Source organism: Narcine bancroftii, chromosome 4 (assembly GCF_036971445.1).
Source record: "Narcine bancroftii isolate sNarBan1 chromosome 4, sNarBan1.hap1, whole genome shotgun sequence".
Taxonomy (NCBI): domain Eukaryota; kingdom Metazoa; phylum Chordata; class Chondrichthyes; order Torpediniformes; family Narcinidae; genus Narcine; species Narcine bancroftii.
In genome coordinates this window covers 114,401,473-114,421,769 of record NC_091472.1, presented here as the reverse complement: position 1 = coordinate 114,421,769, position 20,297 = coordinate 114,401,473, and the positions used below count along the sequence as shown (strand labels likewise).

At 39.1% G+C, this 20,297-nt stretch overlaps 1 protein-coding gene across 25 annotated transcripts in view; it reads right to left on the bottom strand.

The window, feature by feature from the left end:
• plcb4a (phospholipase C, beta 4a) overlaps positions 1 to 20,297 on the bottom strand; it is a 628,445-nt gene that overhangs the window by 132,472 nt on the left and 475,676 nt on the right. For all 25 annotated transcript variants that reach the window (XM_069932452.1, XM_069932447.1, XM_069932454.1 and 22 more), the window contains 4 exons: positions 19,322 to 19,463; positions 4,025 to 4,109; positions 1,698 to 1,822; positions 428 to 479 (listed from right to left, as the gene is read on the bottom strand). In XM_069932452.1, coding sequence (XP_069788553.1) covers positions 428 to 479; positions 1,698 to 1,822; positions 4,025 to 4,109; positions 19,322 to 19,463 — 404 coding nt within the window. The remainder of the gene's footprint in view (positions 1 to 427; positions 480 to 1,697; positions 1,823 to 4,024; positions 4,110 to 19,321; positions 19,464 to 20,297) is intronic.

The following is a 20,297-nucleotide window of genomic DNA, read 5'->3' as shown; positions in this document are numbered from 1 at the left end:
CTTTGAAGAAGACCGCAGAGCCCACCTCACTGACAAAAGGAGGAAAAACCCAACACCCAACCCCAACCAACCAATTTTCCCCTGCAACCGCTGCAACTGTGTCTGCCTGTCCCGCATCGGACTTGTCAGCCACAAACGAGCCTGCAGCTGACGTGGACATTTACCCCTCTATAAATCTTCGTCCGCGAAGCCAAGCCAAAGATTAAGGAAAAGCCTGAATGCACTGAACATGTTATAGATGGTCCAAGAGACCAATTCTACCTGATAAAAATTTGGAGTAGCTGAATGTGACTTCTAGATATTAAATTACAGTGGACATAACCTACACGTAAGAATAAACTGTATTTATAATTAGACCTGAGGAAAGGCAGTTTTAAAAAATATTTCCAAATGTAGACAGTTCACAGCAATGCCGGCTTTTACTCACCCACATGATCCATTGTATTCAAACTTTCCCTGATTTAATTGCATGGCTAAATCTGTTATATAAAACAAAACAAATGCCAGATTAGATCTGAAGTGAGTGAGGAAATCACAGTATGTGTTTAAGGAAAATTATTGGGAATCTTAATGATAAAATGCCTCATTCTAACGATTCTATCACATGAAATAGCCAGAAGCTGAATGTGTACCAAAGTGAACTTGAAACAGAATAATGTAAATTATACCTTTATAATTCTTATTTGTGACTTGATCAGAACTGTAAATGAAACCTGCTGATGGACAATATTTAATCAAGACAATGACTATGAAATAAACCTTGCAATTTTTCATCTGAAAAATACAGCCTATTTTCAAACTTCTGTTTTGAAGTGCTTTATCCAAGGCATCTGTCGGCAAAATCACAAACCAGTTGTCGGCAGAATCACAAACGGCAATGAGGAAACACACAGGAGAGCGATAGATCAGCTCATTGAGTGGTGTCACACCAACAACCTTGGACTCAATGTCAGCAAAACCAAGATGATTGAGGACTTCAGGAGGAAATCAGGGGAACACAACCCAGTCCTCATCGAGAGCTCAGTAGTGGAGCGGGTCAAAAACTTCAAATTCCTGGGTGTCAACATCTCCAAGGATCTGTCCTGGAGCCGCCATGTTGATGTAATCACGACAAAGGCTCACCAGCAGCTATACTTTGTGAAGTAGTTGAGGAGATTCAGTATGTCACCGAAGACTCTCAATAACTTCTACATGTGTACCACTGAGAGTTTTATGGCTCATTAAATCATTGTCTGATATGGAAACGTCAAATTCAGGACAAGAAAAATCTTCAGAGGGTTGTTAACTTGCCCTGTGACATCGCAGGCACCAGATTTCACTCCATCGAGGACACCTACATGAGGTTGTGTCTTAAAAAAGCAGCCTCCATCCTCAAAGACCCCCACCACCCAGGCCATACCCTCTTCACTCTGCTACCATCGGGAAATAGGAACAGGAGCCTAAAGGGGAGCACTTAGCGGCACAAGGACAGCTTCTTCCCCATTGCCATCAGATTCCTAAATAATCAACTTTTCATGCACTACTATTTTTATATTATTGCTTTAAGATGGTTTTCAGAATATGAAGGTTTGCACTATGAAGCTGCCACAACAACACTGAATTTTGTGACTTGTTTATGACAATAAATTCTGATTCTTATCTGTTGGAAAGCAGCTTCCCTGCTTTGTGCATCAAGCTGATTGGACAACAGTCCCTACCTGGGGTCTGGAAGTTCAGTGAGACCATCTGGCAGCCAGCATTCCAGAAGATCTGAGGCATGTAATTACTGGAATCCACTCGGCCTCCCTTGGGGTAAATACGACTCATTTGTCGCTTATTATAACTGTGAAGCTCATTAAGGAAAAGGAAGCATAAACAGCTGTACGCACACTTGTACTTTAACACCATCATTATTTATTTAATTTACTTACTTTGCCAAAAACCTCAATAATCATTCATTCTCTTTTGCATTATTTTGATGATTCAGTACAGATTCAATTGCATTGAATATCACCCTGAATGCTCCTTTTCCACTTAAGCAATCTTAAGCCAGAGGTTCGGCAAAGTCAATGGGAATGCCACATTCCTCTCAGAGGCTTGCAGCATATATTCTACTTTCATCCTTGAATTGCCTGGTAATTTTTCATGACAGTGCTTGGAGAAGAGGGCCTGTTTCAGGGGTTTGGTGCTGGGCCTGCCCAACACAGGTGATTGCATTTAGTGAAAGCCTCAGTCTGATGGTTGTTGGCCTGGGAGAGGACACTGATGTTAGTTTGCTTATCTGTCTAATGAACGAAGAGGATTTTCTATAGACAGCATTGGTGTTATCTTCTCAGTGTGCTGAGATGCCTCCTACAAATACTTCAGGTCACAAAAACATATGGGAAGGTAAAGTATGTTGTTGCCAGAAAGTTTCAAATGCCCAAGAATTAAGGTACCACACGAAAAGCTGTGCTAAGCTTCACCATCAATATCTGCCTTTGCCTTCAGTCTTCTATTAGTTTTGGAGCTCCACTCTTGCAGGAAGTTTGATCTAGATGATGTGCAACATTGCGGAACGATTGAGTAAATTGTTGTGCGAACAACACTGCGTTGTGTGCTATTGTTTTATGTGAATTGCGGAGGATCGTGTGACCTTCCTGTCTGAAACCTTGTAGGAAGTTGCATCATCTGAGTCCAATGTGCCTGCTTACACTGTTATAGTATTTAAGTATTATACCATGTGCTTCCAATTCTTTTCTGGAGATGATCATATCTGTTGTGCTTCTTGATGGAAGGAATCCACACTATAGTTCTAGAGAGCAATTCTTCATCCACTGGGAGGAGTGGTCCAGAAGAACTCTGGGGATCATTTTCCCTGAGTGGAGAGTTCTCTGTAAATGAAGCAATTAGACTTTCTTAAAGATGGTCATGTTACAGATCTCTGAGTTTGCCCGATATCACCTCATCCCAGAAAGGACAATGAGATTGAGAGTTTTGGCAGGAGTTTTAGGATTTCACAGGAACACCAGCTGTTCCCAAGTCTTTGTGTTTTTGTTGTGATATGCCCTTGCTCTGTTGGGCATATGTAATGATGCGTCTGGCCAAAAGAGGATGGAGTCACTGACATTCATGTCAAAGACAAATTCATGGTGGAGGAGGTCTTCAACAGGTTCATTGACTGGCTCTCATTCCCTGACATGCTCACCTCCACTGTGAGTTGGAACATTGCATGTACTGGTAGAGAGATGCTTACCTCCTAGGTTCATCCATTAATCATGTGTTCTCTAGATCATTGGCCTTTGATTGGACTTTAGCAACAGTTGCCTGCAGAGCTGTTTCTACTTCAGAATGGTTAAAATTAGAAGTTCAACTTTCACATTTACTTACACTTTGAAAGATTCTTTCTTCGAAGGCCACAAAAATTCTTGGACCAAGAATTAGGGAGGCACTGTTAGTTCAGTGGTTGGCTTGATGCTATTCTAGCTCCAGCAACCTGGCTTTGAATCCAGTGCTGTCTGTAAGGAGCTTGCATGTTCTGCCTATGTCTGTGTGGGTTTCCTCCCTTTTTAAGGATGTGCATAGGTTGATTGGTTACATGAGTGTAACTGGGTGTAGCAGTGTCCTGGGCTGAAAGGGCCTGATACTGTGCAGTATCGCTAAAATAAAATATAAAATTCAAGAAGGCAGGAAGGCAACTCACTTCTGGGTTTAATCAGAATTGTGCCAAAACTACAGATAGGTCTGAGAAATGTTCACTTCATGTACATTAAATGGAAAATCGTCATAGCAAATAGTCAATGAAGCCTGATAATTTATCTCTATATTAGTGTAAATTAGGGTGTTAATCTGTCGTTTCACTGAGCCAATAATTTTTTTATCCATGGCATGCCTGATGTTGTACTGTAGAATGAGAGTTGCCTCTCCTCTTCAGACAAGCCATAACATCCGTGAATATTAAAAGCCGACAGCATGATAGAAAGCACATAAAACTCCTGCTTCTTGGTCACTCACGACTGGAAATTATCAAAAATGTACAGTTCTGTAAAATCTCCACAAAAGATACTTGACAAACTCTATTGCATGAGTCTTCAGATATCCCAGTCCAACCGATTCATTAAATGAAGACATGTTGTAGTGAATATTTCTTTCTGAGAAAGTAAGAAGTCATAAAGGCAGATTAGGATCTATTTATACACAATTACATGAGTAGAAAATACAGCTGTGACTCTTCCTGTGAAGAAGGCTAGAAGTGCAATTGCTCAAATTAATCCTCATCAGTTAATGTCAGGATTTCCCAACTTGCCTCAACCACTCTTAATAGTAATACACTCTGCAGACCCTAGCATCTTGGTACTTCCCTCGGCATCCTAAATCTTCCAATCTACATCTTGAAACCACTCATCTGTTGCACATACATGGACATATGAATTGCAGAGAATATTACTTTTAAGATTAAAAGAAAATTCACTAAAAGCAAAACAAAAATTAGTCACAGGTATTTTGGGTTTCATTGTTGTTTACTGTACTTTGAGACTCCCACTATTTCTATAAAACTCCATATTTGCACATTCCATAAAGGACTATGTGAAGGATTATTTGTCAGTCATGGCACAATGTATGCATTCACCACAATTTGCAATGCACCAAACTGGTGCAGTGACTACCACTATGAATAGTTTAAGATAGAAAAACAGGTTTCCTGTCAATAAAGGACAACAGATTTAAAAAAAAAATCACTTATCTAGGAGCTATTTTTATTTAATACTTGAGCATTTGCTGATCATTCAAAATGAGACATGTTTTGTCCACTGCTTTCTTTATTATATTTCTACCCAATGAAGTAAAAGAGAAAGACAGATTAAAAACCAGCAAGAGGTAAGAATGATGGTCAGTCAAAAAACAAGGTGTCGAGTGCGATGTGGCATCTTTGCTGCCATCAGGTGGCAGGCATGTTCACGTTATGCTCAACAGCAACACTTCTCACTGTTTTCAATGTTTAAACACCAGAAAAAAAAAATTACCAGGAGAAATGATAAATCAGGAACTCAGTGAATATATTTAATAGCGGGTTGTGTAGATTTTTACCAAGTAGTTGGATAAATGGACATGAGTAAAAGGCAGGTAGGTTCCACTTAACTGCTAAAAAAGACTGACAGTCACATCCCATCTCACTGAACAATTTGGGATTCCAATAGAATGCAACTGGCACTTGGAAGGAGGAAGGGGATAGGAAATCAATGGTCTGTAGCCAATGTGGAGTTGGTAGATAACCCTACATATTTGCACATGTCCTTGCTCAAAACTATGTCAGATGCTGGCAGCATGAGAGCAAGCTTCATCACAAAGATGCCTGGCATCCATGGACTGCCATTGGACAGGAGGAGAAGAATGGTTGTGTCAATGAAGTAAAGTGCGAATCAGAATATCAACGACATGAGGTAGGAGCATTTGGCAGCAGTTGGTGAAGATGTACTGTGAAATGCTTGGCACAATAGCTAGCCTATCAGATATGTTAATTATGGGATAAGCAAAATAGAGGCATCTTTTTGCAACATCTTGCTGGGGTTATGCAGAATTAGGAAACCATCACATCTACTGTAAAAGTCATATCCATTTAAAGGCTATCCACTGGCAACACACAAATGACAGAGAAAGCATCATATAGATTGAGTTTTTTTTAAAACTTCCAATAAGGTGCATGATAGGCTATCCAAATCCTTCGTGACTCTGAAATTATGGTCTGATCCTTTCTGGGTTCTGAATATCAATCTGCTGTTAGCATATAATGTTGGAAGAAAATTACAAAGAAAAGAGGAGGACTTGCGAGGTCTGCACAGAATGGTAAGGTTTTGCCCGGACATGACTGGCACGGGGGGGGGGGGTTAGAGACTATCATAGCAAATCCGTGCATCTCTGTCCACTTGCCCATAAAAGTCTGAGTGGTATTGAGAGGATTTGAGGCCAGATGCAAACAAGGATGTCAGGATTTTGGTTACCATTGGATCTTGGGTAAATCTCTTGCAAGTGCTATAAGTGGAAACATTAATGGAACATCCCAAACCATTGCAAACCAACTCACAGTGTTGCGTCATCTATGCCCACCTTCACAGAAGAATAGAAAACACTCAGATGGCAAGTTCTGAGCAATTCTGGACTCACTGAAAAGTCACATTTAAATAAACCCTTGGTTTGTACAAAGGTGATTTTCTTTTTCCTTTGGGGGCTTCAGAGTGAACCACCCACATAGATGCTTCCTAGGTGTGCGATCAAATCAAAACGTTTCAAAAGACACTTGAACCCAAACTTTAAATTAATTAATTAAATTCTTGAGGTTATTTTCAACCAAAGGAAAGGGTGTTAACAGAAATTATTGTTAAAACATTTCACTCTGGGATTGCAGATGCTAGAAATCTGAAATAAAACAGAAAATTCTGGAAAAAAAACAGCAGGACAGGCAGCTTCTGTGGAAAAATAGCCTACAGTTAATGAATCAGATCTGGAAATCTTTACTAGAACTGTATACAAAAGTGCTGGAGAGACTTAGCAGGTCATGTCATATCCATAGGAAGCAAAAGGCAGTCAATTCTTCAGTCCTGGTGAAAAACATGCAGTAGTTGAATAAAAAGGTTGTGGTTGGTGCAGGGGTGCAGAAGAAGCACAGATTAACAGATAAGATGAGAGGATTACAAGGGAAAGAAGCTGAGAAGTGATAGGGGAGAAGGTTAAAGTAGCTCTCTGATAGGAGAAGGAAAGAAAGGGTGGAAAGCTAGTCAGAAAGAAACAGAAGGGTAGGAAAAGAAAGAGACTTGGAAGAGAGTTCACAGGAATTGCAGAAGTCAATATTGATACTATAAGTACATTGAGCCTACTCCACCATTCAACGAGATCATAGCTGATCTGACGATAGGCTCATCTCCACCTACCTGCCTTTTACTCATGTCCATTTATCCAACTACTTGGTAAAAATCTACACAACCCGGTATTAAATATATTCACTGAGGTATCCTTCACTGCTTCAATGGGCAGCGAATTCCAGAGATTCACCACTCTCTGGGAAAAGCAGTTTCTCCTCATCTCTGTCCTAAATCTACTACCCTGAATCTTGAGGCCATGTCCCCTAATTCTAGTCTCACCTGCCAGTGGAAACAATTTGCCTACTGCTATATTACTGATGTCTTTCAGAATTTTATAGTTTCTATAAGATCCTCTCCCATTCTTCTGCATTCAAGCGAGTACATCACCAGATGACTCAATCTCTCCTCAATGGCTAAACTCCTCATCTCTGGCATTAACCTGATGAACCTCTGCTGCATCACCTCCAAAGCCAGTGCATCCTTCCTCAAGTAAAGAGATCAGAATTGCATGCAGTACTCCAGATGCGGCCTCACCAATACAATGTACAGTTGTAGCATAATTTCTCTGCTCCTCAATTCAATCCCTCTAGCAATGAGGGCCAAAATTCATTTGACCTTGATAGCCTGTTTTACCTGCAAACTAACCTTTTGCGATTCATGCACAAGCACTCCTAAGTCCTTCAGATTACACTTACTATTTAAATAATAATCTGACCCATGTTCCTTTCAAAGTGTATCTTTGGCTTGGCTTCGCGGACGAAGATTTATGGAGGGGGTAAATGTCCACGTCAGCTGCAGGCTCGTTTGTGGCTGACAAGTCCGATGCGGGACAGGCAGACACGGTTGCAGCGGTTGCAGGGGAAAATTGGTTGGTTGGGGTTGGGTGTTGGGTTTTTCCTCCTTTGCCTTTTGTCAGTGAGGTGGGCTCTGCGGTCTTCTTCAAAGGAGGTTGCTGCCCGCCAAACTGTGAGGCACCAAGATGCACGGTTTGAGGTGATATCAGCCCACTGGCGGTGGTCAATGTGTATAACATTCAAAGTGTATAACATCACATTTACCAACATTGTACTCCATCTGTCAGATCCTTCCCCACTCAATTAACTTATCTATAGCTCTCTGCAGTCTCTCTGTATCATAGAACCATAGAACACTATAACACTGAAAACAGGCCATTCAGTGCTTCTAGGCTTTACCAAAAACATACCACTAGTCCCACTGACCTGCACCCATTCTATAACCCTCCACACCTCTCCTATCCACGTAGCTATATCAGATGGCAGCTCATTCCACACACCCACCAGTCTCCGAGTGGTTCCCCACAAATATTCCCCTAAACCTTTCCCCTTTCACCCTAAAGCCATGTCCTCTTGTATTTATCTCTTCTAAGTAGAAAGAGCCTACTTGCATTTACTCTGTCTATAACTCTCATAATTTTGTAAAACTTTCTCAAGTCTCCCCACATTCTTCTACACTCCAAGGAATAAAGTCTTAACCTGTTTAATCTTTCCCTATAACTCAACTCTTGAAGACCCAGCAATATCCGAGAAAATCTTTTCCGCACTCTCTTAATCTTACTGATATCCTCCCTGTAGTTTGGTGACCAGAATTCCATGCAATACTACAAATTTGACCTCACCTATGTCTTATACAACCCCGTCATCTTAACTCCTGTACTCAATACTTTGATTTATGAAGGCCTGTCGACCTGTGATGCCACTTTCAGGAATTATGAATCTGAATTCCCAGATCCCTCTGCTCCTCCACACTCCTCAGTGCCCTACCATTCACTGTGTATGTCCAACCTTGGTTTGTCCTTACAAAATGCAACACCTCACACTTGTTTGCATTAAATTCTATCTGCCATTTTTTGACCCATTTTTCCATTTGATCCAGATCTCTCTTGCAAGCCAATGCCTCCAATTTTAGTGTCATCAGCAAACTTTTCTTTTAAAATTATTTTATTGAGTTTTATCATACAACCATACATTATAAGTCCATATAAATTAAATATAATACACATTTGGATTGGCATCATTTCATAGAAATAATAATACATGGACTCATTTTCCTATATAAACATATAGTGAATAGTAAAAAAAGAAAAGGAAAGGAAAAAGAAAAATGAGAAAAGGTTGATTACAAAGATCTAACCCCGTCCACCAACCAAGGTTGGAATTGGTAATCAAGCAGACTTGAAATTGAGTAATGACCTCTGGAGATCCAACAAAACATGCCCATTTACTGCATCCCCACACCTTGATCCTTCCAATTATGAAAGTAAGCTATAAATGGGCCCCAAGTCTTAACAAAAGAGTTCTTAATCTTCCTAACATAATGTCTGATTTTTTTTTCAACCTTAGAAAGAACATAATATACAGTAACCATTGTCTATGGGAGGGTGGAAGTCCTCTATCCATTGAAGCAATACTCCTCTTTTACCCAGTATATGTGGAAAATGTTAAGACCTGTTTTTGGTTACACGTTAAATATACATTTATATCACTGGAGAAGCCAAACATTGCAATCAACAGACACGGCTCGAGATTGATCCCGAAAATGTTCTGAAAATAGCTGTCCAATATTATGCTAAATTGGGACAAAACCAAAACATATGAATCAAAGTGGCTTCAAATCTTTTACATTTGTCACACAATGAGTTGATAACTGGGTAGATTTGAGCGAGCTTAACTTTAGAAAAATTAAAAAAGAGAACAGCAAAACTGGATCTGATCACTTGCTCCAGAAGCCAGACGGAGCATTACCGGAGCAGTCCTAAAACTGCCAATCATAATATTCTATAAATTTTCCCCATATCTTTTCAAACTGGAAGTTTTTGTCTTTGATGTTATATCCAATTTTTTTTCCAAACCTAAATATTTCATTACATCATGTAACCACTGCCCATGAGTCAGTGGAAGTTCATTTTTCCACTTCATTAACATACCTTGTCTGGCTATCAGCGTACTAAAAGCTAACGCTTTCTCTTGAGATGCAGACAAATATATAGTCGGGTCATGAATAAAACCAAACAAGGCAATTAAAGGAAATAGATCTATTTTAGTCTTAAAAATCATTGATAAATATTGAAAATTGTTTCCCCAAAATCTTCCTAATTTTGGACATACCCAAAACATGTGAATTAGTGAGACCTCTAAAATGTTACACCTTTCTACATCTGCATATAAATGAGATAATTGGTTTAGACATGTGTACTTTGTGTACCACTTTAAATTATAATAAACAGTGTCTAGCACAAAATGATGAATCATTAATCAAACTAAGAGTGGAATGCCAGTCCTTGTCTGAAAGAGATCCCGTTCACAATAATTTTTAATCTTCACCATTGAGGCTAGTCTTAAATCCAATAAATTATTATAAATACTTGATATTAACCCACTGTGAACAAACTGCAAATCAAAAAATATATCAAGAATATTTGAGGCCGGGGGTCATGGCCATGCTAAGGAGCTGAGCGGTTGTGCTTTGAAAGACTTTCCACAAAAAGTATTAAAAAGACCGTAAGAAATTTCAAAACCAGAATTTTAGTATCAAAAATAGATAAAACTAGTACCAAAGGTAATCAACAGCAAAAATAGAAGAAACAACAGCTCAGCCAGGAGGAACATTGAGTAGAAGCCTGATGAAGAGTGACTCAGAAGAGGCCTTTGGATCAGCGGAATCCAGCAGAGCTGGGACAGTCAGCCCAAGATATAACCAATATCCTGAACAAAATGGAAATTTTATGCATTCTTTTCTCGAGTATGGAATCAGCGATGCGAGACATATTAATTAGAAAAGGTAATGGAAATCAAAGAAGTCGTGGAAGACAATGGAGGCTGAGCTGGACAAAAGAAAAGACAGGCTAAAGGCACTGGAAGAAAATGCAAAAACATGGGATACAGAATATACAGTAACCATTGTCTATGGGAGGGTGGAAATCCTCTATCCATTGAAGCAATACTCCTCTTTTACCCAGTATATGTGGAAAATGTTAAGACCTGTTTTTGGTTACACGTTAAATATACCTTTATATCACTGGAGAAGCCAAACAAGATCAATCATATGGAAAATTTCAGCAGATGTAACAATGGACTGAGAGAAGGAATAGAGGGAAAAGACGCAGTGAGTTTCTTTGAAACATGAATCCCACAAGGCAAATTAAATGCAAAGCTTCAAATTGAAAGGGCTCACTGGACCCTCAGATGTAGAAGAATCAGCAAACAGTGACCATGACCAGTCCTGGTAAAACTTTTTAAATACCGGGAGAGAGATGTGATCTTGGGAGCAGGATATGAATATTCAAAAAATAATAATGGTCCATTAGTGGCAGACAATGCAAAAGTAATGTTTTTTTTTCCAGGACTTCAGCCCTGCCCTGGTCAAAGAAAGAATTTGATGAGACAAAGAGACAACTGTGATCTAAAAACTTTAAATACTCAATGGTTTGCCCATCATTGTTGAGGGTGGATTCACAGAACGCAATCGATGAATTTTCAAAAATAAAGAAGTGAAAAGACCATTTCAAAACAGGACTAACCGAAAGACATATCTTTTTATTTATATTTAATAGTACTGAATCGTCTTGTTTTCACTGATAAAATAAAAACCATTGTGGTTCATATGGACAGCTCTGAAAAGATAGAAAAATGGTAGGGAAAGTAGGAAAGTAGTTATGGGGGGGTGGGGGGAAGAGAAGATGGCGCCGGGAGACAAGCAGTTTTAAAAGATGAAGCTAAAGGAAGGGTTTCTTCTTCCTCTTTGCAAGAATCTGCGGGCTTTTTTTCCACGGGCTTCTGGGTACTATTATCAACGTCACCATCAGAGCTAGGGATGTGTATGTGCTTCTTAAAGGGGAAATGTGTGTTGAAAATGTCTCTTAAAAGAGAAATGTCATGACTATATTTTTAAAAATTGGGAATATTTTATTGTTATACAATATCTGTTTGAAAAATGGTATGATTAATGTTTATTAGTCTTAATATTAACGGGATAAACTGAATGGTGAATAGGAAGAGAGTCTTGGCACACTTAAAGAAATTAAAAGTGGATATAATAATTTTTTCAGGAAACACATCTTACCAAATTAGAACATGATAAATTAAAAATAGGATGGGTTGGACAAATAATATCATCTTCCGTTGGTTCAAAGGCAAGAGGGGTGGCAATTTTAATTAATAAAAATACACCAGTGTTTATAGAAGATACTTGGATTGATCAAGCGGAAGGTATGTAATGGAACACTAAAATTTATGAAGCATGGATATTTATGAATATTTTTGCTCCAAATTATGATGACGAAGCCTTTATGAAGGATATCTTATTAAAAACAGCAGAAGGAAGACAAAATATATTGGTTGGAGGTGATTTTAATTTTTGCTTGGATCCAATACAAGGTAAATCGGCAAGAACAATAACAAGGGTGAAAGCAGCAAAAAACACGATTTCATATTTGAAAGATCTAAATCTTTTTGATGCATGGAGGCAATTAAATCCCAGAGAGAGAGACTACTCTTTTTACTCAAAGGTGCACAATTCAAATACAAGGAATGACTTATTTTTAATATCTGTCCTGTTGAGAAGTAGAGTGATAAGAACAGAATACCTAGTGAGGTTTCTATCAGATCACTCTCCATTAATATCAACTATAGCAATAATGGAAAAGCAAGAGAATATATATAGATGGCATCTCAATACTACATTGTTTAAAAGAACAGACATCTGTAAATTTATAAAGAGACAGATATAAATATTTTGTTAAACAAATCTGTAGCCTACTAATAATATGGTTCTGATATGGGACATACTCAAAGCATATTTAAGGGGAAAAATGTTACCCTATACAAAGAATCATAAGAGGGAATATATGGCAGATATAAACTATGTATATTTTTGAAAAAAAATATTATTTGAATCTGCGATTCAAGGAAAATCTTGTAGCTTAGATTGCACATAATGCCTAACTTGCAAATATCTAAAAAAATGTCTAGAAATATCTTTTCTCTCTCTTTTTTTTAACTATAAGTAACCTTGATTGGAGGGAGGGGTTAGATTAGCATTAGTTTAGTTTTTTTCTCTTTTTTAAATTTGTTTCATGTTGATTAAATGTAGTTTATATATGATGATCTTAGACTACAATATTAATATTATTTGATAATTTACCAATTATGAGCAGATTGTTTATAAATTAATTCATGTGATTTTCATTTTTAATCTTAGTAACATTAATTAACAATTAATAACAAAAATGGGAAACTGTTAATTAGAACATTTTACCAGTTATATATGATTTATATATTTTATCATATCATGTATACATTCCATTATGTTAATACAACATGTATATGAGATTATTATAGTGAACTCAAAAATACTTGTAAAAGAAAAAAAGGAAAAAGAAAAATGTACTCTATGCACCACTTTAAATTGAATCAAATTGAATCAAGCGAAGAGGTGAGTCAAGGATAAGAGCCAAAATTGAAATCCAATCTTCTGAAATAGATATATTAAGATCATTCTCCCATTCAGTTTTGATCCTAATTAAAGAGGCTGTTTTTAAAGTCAATATTTAATATCAGAGTGATATTATGCCTTTATGTACAAATGTAATTTAAAAAGTTAATCTATGAAATTCAGATCCAGCAGAAATACTGAAAGTTTAGAATAAATAAAATATCTAATTTGATAATATCTAAAAAGCTGTCTGTTTGGCAGATTAAATTTCATTGTCAATTGTTATAAAGATGCAAAATTTTGTTGGATAAAAAGATCATTAAGAGTTTTAATTCCTAGATGATTCCCTGCTGATCCAATTTATTACATTATCATCCAGATCCTCAGCACAATTTGCTTTCCACTCAATTTAGTGTCATCAGCAAACTTCACACTTGCAAGTGATCCCAGGAATTAGTTGCCAATTGGCCTTTAAAGTGTCCAGTGTGAAACCAAAATCAGCTCAAGGTCAGTGTCAAATGATGTCATCTCACACCCAGGGATTGACAGCCTTGAATTCTCGTACAATCCCCAGCGTCTGCAGACACTGGCATTGAATCCGGGTAGTATGAAATGAGTAATTGCATTGTGGGATTGAAATTAACAAGTTTTTGCATGAGTGCAGGAATGTGAAGGAAGATTAAAAAGGTATAAATTTTGCTGTAGGAAAGTCATAGTGGGAGAGAGAGAGAGAGAGGGGGGGAATAAATAGCAATAAACAACAATAGCTGACAATTTTTAAACAGTTTAGGAAATTTGGTAGCATTACAGTACACAATTTATAAAGATCATGGGAAAAAGCAATGGCGGACCTCACTTTCTAAAATGCCGTGCGGCAGAGAAACCCCTCCATAAATGCTCCATTGCTGCATCCAGCCCTTTCTCTGTCACATGGAATTCTGGGAGGGCAGGTCTGCCATCACTTTTTCCCCACTGTATTTATAAATTGTACAAGATAGCGCTACAAACTTTTCCACGTTATATAAATTGAGTGCTATAATGTTATCAACTTTCCCACTCTGTTCAAAAATTGTCTGCTATTGCTATTTACTGCTAGCACTTTACCATGATCCCTTATAAAGGTTTACAATAGTCAGCACAACAACAGAAGGGCTGAAGGGCTCATATTGTGCTGTGCATAAAGCTTAATTATGTCATAATTAGGCATGATTAATTTGCTCAAATATAAGATCAAAATACATTGATCAGGATTTAGGGCAGATCCACCATCGCTTGATGCATCATGACGTCACCGGTAGAAGATAGAACAATCCTAACCCTGGGGATGGCTCCAAGAAAGTGTAAAAACGTTCACTATCCCAGTTAGTAGTGGTCAAGTGTGAAAAGCCAAACCCGCATTCCTAACCTGGAACAGAGAATGGGATGCAAGTGTGAAAGGGGCTTTAGATACACTTCACTCTATCCCTTCTTCCAGATTGTTAATGAATAGCGGCAGGTCCAGGACTGACCTTTGTGGCACCCTGCTCATCACTAATTGCCAACCAGAAAAACACCCCTGTATCCCAACTCTCGGCTTTCTATTGGTCAATCAATCCCTTATCCATGCTAATACATCACCCCCAAATCTATGCATCCTTATCTATGTCTTTTAGGCACCACCTTATCAAATGCTTTCTGGAAATCCAAGGGAACGTCCATCTGCTCCCCTCTATCTTCTGTGTTCATTATATCCTCAAAGAACTCCAGTACATTCATCAAACAGGACCGGCCTTTGCTGAACCCAGGCTCCGTCTGCCTAATGGATCCATTTTGCTCCAGATGCCTTGCTATTTCTTCTTTAATGATTGCTTCAAGCATTTTGCCAACCACAGATGTTAAACTAACTGGCCTAAAGTAACTAGTTTGGTTGGAGACCAAGTTTTGTTCCTCCAATTTACAGGTGGCCTCAATCTGGCAGCAGATCCCAAAATCTGCAGATTTTCTGGTTTACCTTCATTTTAACATGTGCTTGGCACGAAAGCGCACACACAGGTCCTTTGGTCCTTCCAGTCTTCCTAGTTTCACTGACTTGCATCCAGACTATCTGCCTCCATTCTCCTCTCATCCATGTATCTGTCCAAATTTTATTTTAAATGTCAAAATTGACCCTGCATTCAGCTGGCAGCTCATTTCACACTCCCACCACTCTCTGCATGAAGAAGTTACCCCTAATGTGTCCTTTAAATTTTTCCCCTTTCACTCTTAACCAACATCCTCTAGTTTTTAATCTATCCTAACCAGAGTGGAAAAAGTCTGCTTGCATTTACTCTATCTATACCCATCATAATTTTTTATACTATCAAATCTCTCCCCATTCTTCTACACTCCAGGAAATTAAGTCCTAACTCGTTTAACCTTCCCCAGTAACTCAGTTCTTCAAGTCCTGGCAATATCCTTGTAAATCTCCTCTGCACTCTGTCAATCGTATTCATATTCTTCCTGTACTTAGGTGACCAAAATTGCAAACAATATTCAAAATTTGGCCTCACTAATTTCTTATACAACTTCAACATAACATCCCAACTCCTACACTTAATTCTTTAATTTATGAAGGTCAATGTGCCAAAATCTCTCTTTACAACTTTATCTACCATACACAAACCTTTGATTCCTGTCTTTCATGGAATTATGCATCCGTAACCCAGATCTCTCCATTCTATCGCACTCCTCAGTAGCCTAATATGCATGTCCTACTAAAGGACATGTTTGCCCTTCTAAAGTGCAACCTCTCAGATTTGTCTGCCTTATATTCCATCTGCCATTTTGCAGTCCATTTTTCCAGCTAGTCTAGATCCCTCTACAAGCTATGAAAGCCTTCCTTGTTGTCCACTACATGTCCATTTCCAGTCAGTGAGGTAATCAGCTACTACCATTCTCTGCCTTTGCCAATAAAGCCAATGTCCTATCCAATTTATTACCTCACCATGAACACCAAGCAACTGAACCTTCGTGACTAACCTCCCATGCGGGACCTTACTGAAGCGCATGTCGCCTTTCCTTCATCAACTTTCCTGGTAACCTCGAGAAACGTTATAAGATTAGTTAAACATGACCTACACAGCACAAAGCCATGTTGATTATCCATAATCAGTTCCTGTCTATCCAAATAGTTGTATCTCCAATCTCTGAGAATACCTTCCAATAACTCACTGACAACTGACATTTGGCTGACCATTTTATAATTTCCCCAGATTATTTTTAGTCTTTTTTAAACAAAGGAACAACATGAGCTGCCCTCCATTCCTCCTACACCTTAACCAAATATATCTGCCTTACAATTTCTCCACTGACCTCCTTCAAAGCCAGAGGGAATATCTTGTTGGGCCCTGGGGATTTATCCATCCTTATTTGCCGCAAGATAGCAAGCACCTTCCCCTCTTTAATCTGTATAGGTTCCATGACCTCACTGCTTATTTGCCTCACTTCTATCGACTCTGTGCTAATTTCCTGAGTAAAAACAGATGAAAAAAAAACCCTTTAAGATCCCCCCCCCCTCTCTTTTGATCCATATTACAAAAATGGCAGCGATATTGGAGCTACTATAACGGCAGCGCAGCCACTGCTGCAGGACTGGGAGAGAAGGGAGTGGAAATTCAGTGCGGCTGACTCCACAGGGTCCTGCTGCTCAGTCATAATGCTGACAGCTCGATACAGGCTTTAAACTGCATGTTAGGACAGCCATGGTGTTTTTTTAAAACATCTTACAACAATGGAAGTCTGTTCCCAAGTTGGTGGCGCCTATGCTGGACAGCGCACCACGAGAAGTTGCAAACTCTGTGGAAACAGTGGACTGGCCCAGGGCACCAGAAATGGGAAAAGCATGGGAGATGACCCTACAGGGAAGGTGACCATGGGAGCAGACCAGCAAAGGGTCAAAGGACTCACAGTAGGTCGTAGGCTCTTGGCGACTTGTAGTCGAAGGATCTACACAAGCTATGGGCTGCTGGAGACTGGCTCATGGGAAACAGTTATTTGAACCATGATTCGAGAGCTTGCTAAGGGTAAGAAGGGTTTCTGAAGGGCCTCAGGTACTGCCAGTGATTTGAGGCTGTGAGGCTAGAGGCTGTGGGAGAACTGGAGGCGAATCCATGGACACTCAGTGACTTGGATGCAATTTCCTTTTCTTTCTCTTATTATTAATGGTGCTGGCCAATGCTTATGGCAACTATTTGCCTTTATGGCAGGCAAACGTTTAAGTGCTGTATATCATGTGTATTATATTTTTTTGTGTTACATGACAATAAAAGGAATTTGAAACACAGCTGACCACTTTGTCCCTTACTATCATTTTGCTCTTAATATACCTGTAGGAGCCCCTAGGATTTTCCCTCACCTTGTTTGCAAAGACACCCTCATATCTTATTTTAGTCCTCCTAATTTTTTTCATGTTTTAAAAAAAAATTGTACTCCTCAAGTACCTCGTTTGCTCTCTCTTCTTTTCAACTAGATCCCCAATATCCCTCGAAAACTCTGGTTCCTTATGCCTGGTAACTTTGCTTTTAATCCTGACAGGAACATTTAAACTCTGTACTCTCTAAATTTCACCTTTGAAGGCCTCCCACTTACCAAACACGTCCATGCCAGAAAACAACTTGTCCAAATCCATGCTTTCTCATTTCCTCAAAACTGTCTTTTCTCTAATTGAGAATCTCAATCCGAGGACCAGACCAATTCTTACCTATAATTATCCTGTAATTAATAGCATTACCATCACTGGATCCAAAGTATTCCCCGACACACACTTCCTGCACCTGTTCTGTCCCTTACCCCAATAGAAGACCTTGTATTGCACACTCTCTAGTTGGTACCTCTGTAAATTGATTTAGAAAACTTTCCTGAACACACATGACAAACTCCAACCCATCCAGCCCTTTTACAGTATAGGAGTCCCAGTCAATATATGGAAAGTTTAAGTCACCTACTAGAAGAACTTTATGTTTCCTGCAACTGTCTGCTATTGCCCTACAGATATGCTCCTCCAGTTCCTCAATTTTACCCATATAGCATCAGTAGACTACCATATCTGAGAATTGCAGTGACATTTTCCCTGACTAGCAATGCCACCCCTCTCCCTTCATCACGTCTGAAACAACAGAACACTGGAACACTGGGCTGCTAGTCCCGCCCCTCCTGCAACTGTCTCACTAATGGAACAATTTTGACATAATCCCACATGCCAATCCACGGAGTAAGCTTGTCTGCTTTTCCTACAATTCTATGTTTGCTTTGAAATAGACACACCTCGAAACATTTTTTTTTCACCATACACAAACCTTTGATTCCTGTCTTTGTATGCAGTCTTACATAATTTTTTTTCACCCCTGCTCTGGCTCTAGTTCCCATTTCCCTGCAAATTTAGTTTAAAGCCCCGAAGAAGCACTAGCAAACCTTCCTTCTAGGACATTAGTCCCTCTCCAGTTTGTGGGACTCAAAATGTTCTATGAGGCATCTTGTTTTGGTTCTAAGCAGGTATTAGCAATCAGGCCTCCGCACCAGTAAGTGAGCTGAATTTTACAATTTCCTCTGTCTCTTGAATGAAATCAGAGAGAGAAAGGCTAATTGAGTGGCACGTTGTTCGGTGATGTCAATTGTGGAGAGCTCATTGCTAAGCTTGGCTGCATTAGGTGGCATTTCTAGTTCATCTTTCTGATTAGTGGAGGGAAAATGGGAGACATGTTCACTCATGTGCTAAAGATTGTGTGCTACATGGAATATTGAATATCTCTGGGTATGGAAAAAATCTAGCTCACAGGAATCATTATCAATGCCTTGCCCAGTCTAGTGAAGTATTTACTTGTGGAATCTTCTCACTTGCAGAGGATATATTTATAAACAATGCTCAACGATACTTATTTCAGTTGAGACTGGAGTATTAACTTCAAATTGAAATCTTGACTAGTTAATCATGACAGATATGAGATCAGACTGATTTCATCAATGAAATAGCTAAGTATTATTTTCCAACATTCACATCCACTTTTGGTTCTTTACTGAAGAATTTTAGAAAGCTTGCATACCTTCTGCTATCTTAAAGCCTTGAAACTTCACTGGTTGGGCATAGTTGACCATGGCAGATAAGTAAGGGTGGATGTTGGTAGTAGCACCAACATACGTATAAGATGATACCCATGCCTGTTCATCTTCTATCGTTATTGTTCCCTGTAAGAATAAATGGAGAACCTTTGAAAAGTTTTATTTAAATCATATCAGTGAATGGGGAGAATGACATTCAATAATTTACATTAAAGTTTTACATCTAAATATTAGTTTACTGTAGTCACAACAAAATTGCCTTTCCACAATGCAATATAGTTAATATGCAGTTTTGCTAAAAGACATAAATTTTTAAACACGTCTTGCAACAATAATCTTAGTAAAAAATCGCAGTAGTCAAGACAACCCTGGGGTGTGCCTCAACGCCACAATCAATGGAACTGCAGTGTTTGTCCAAAACAAGGCCCACCTCCAAAACTCCCCCTAAAACACTGATTGATGGGCAAAGCCACATTCAACTTTCATCCATCCAGGATTTCAACGATACTCTCAGCAAAGCAGATATTTCAGTTGTCACTGTCACTGACATTGAGGAATATTCAAAAGCCACTGCAAATTATTTCAAGATTCAATTTATTGGCATTGTAATAAATAAAATTGTTTTTGTCTGCTGTAAAGCAGACAGATTCGCCAGCGGCAGAAATTGCCTGAATCGCCTCTTACAGAAAAAGAGAGCCCTCCAGAGTCACCAAGTGTCAACAGATTCTCCTCCAGTGCTTCGATGGCCTCCGCAGTAACAGAGCCCAGTTCAAATCATTCCTGAACCTCCCACAGGGTCAGGAACCCTTCAGCACCTTTAGCATCCCCTCACATCCTGGTTCCGATACCCGAATCCCTTCAGCCAATTTCCAGCTGTCTACAGCCCAACACGAGTCTCCTGACAGCAGCCTCCAGCAGCCCACAGCCTCCGTGGATTCCTTTGCCTTGGGTCATCAGCAG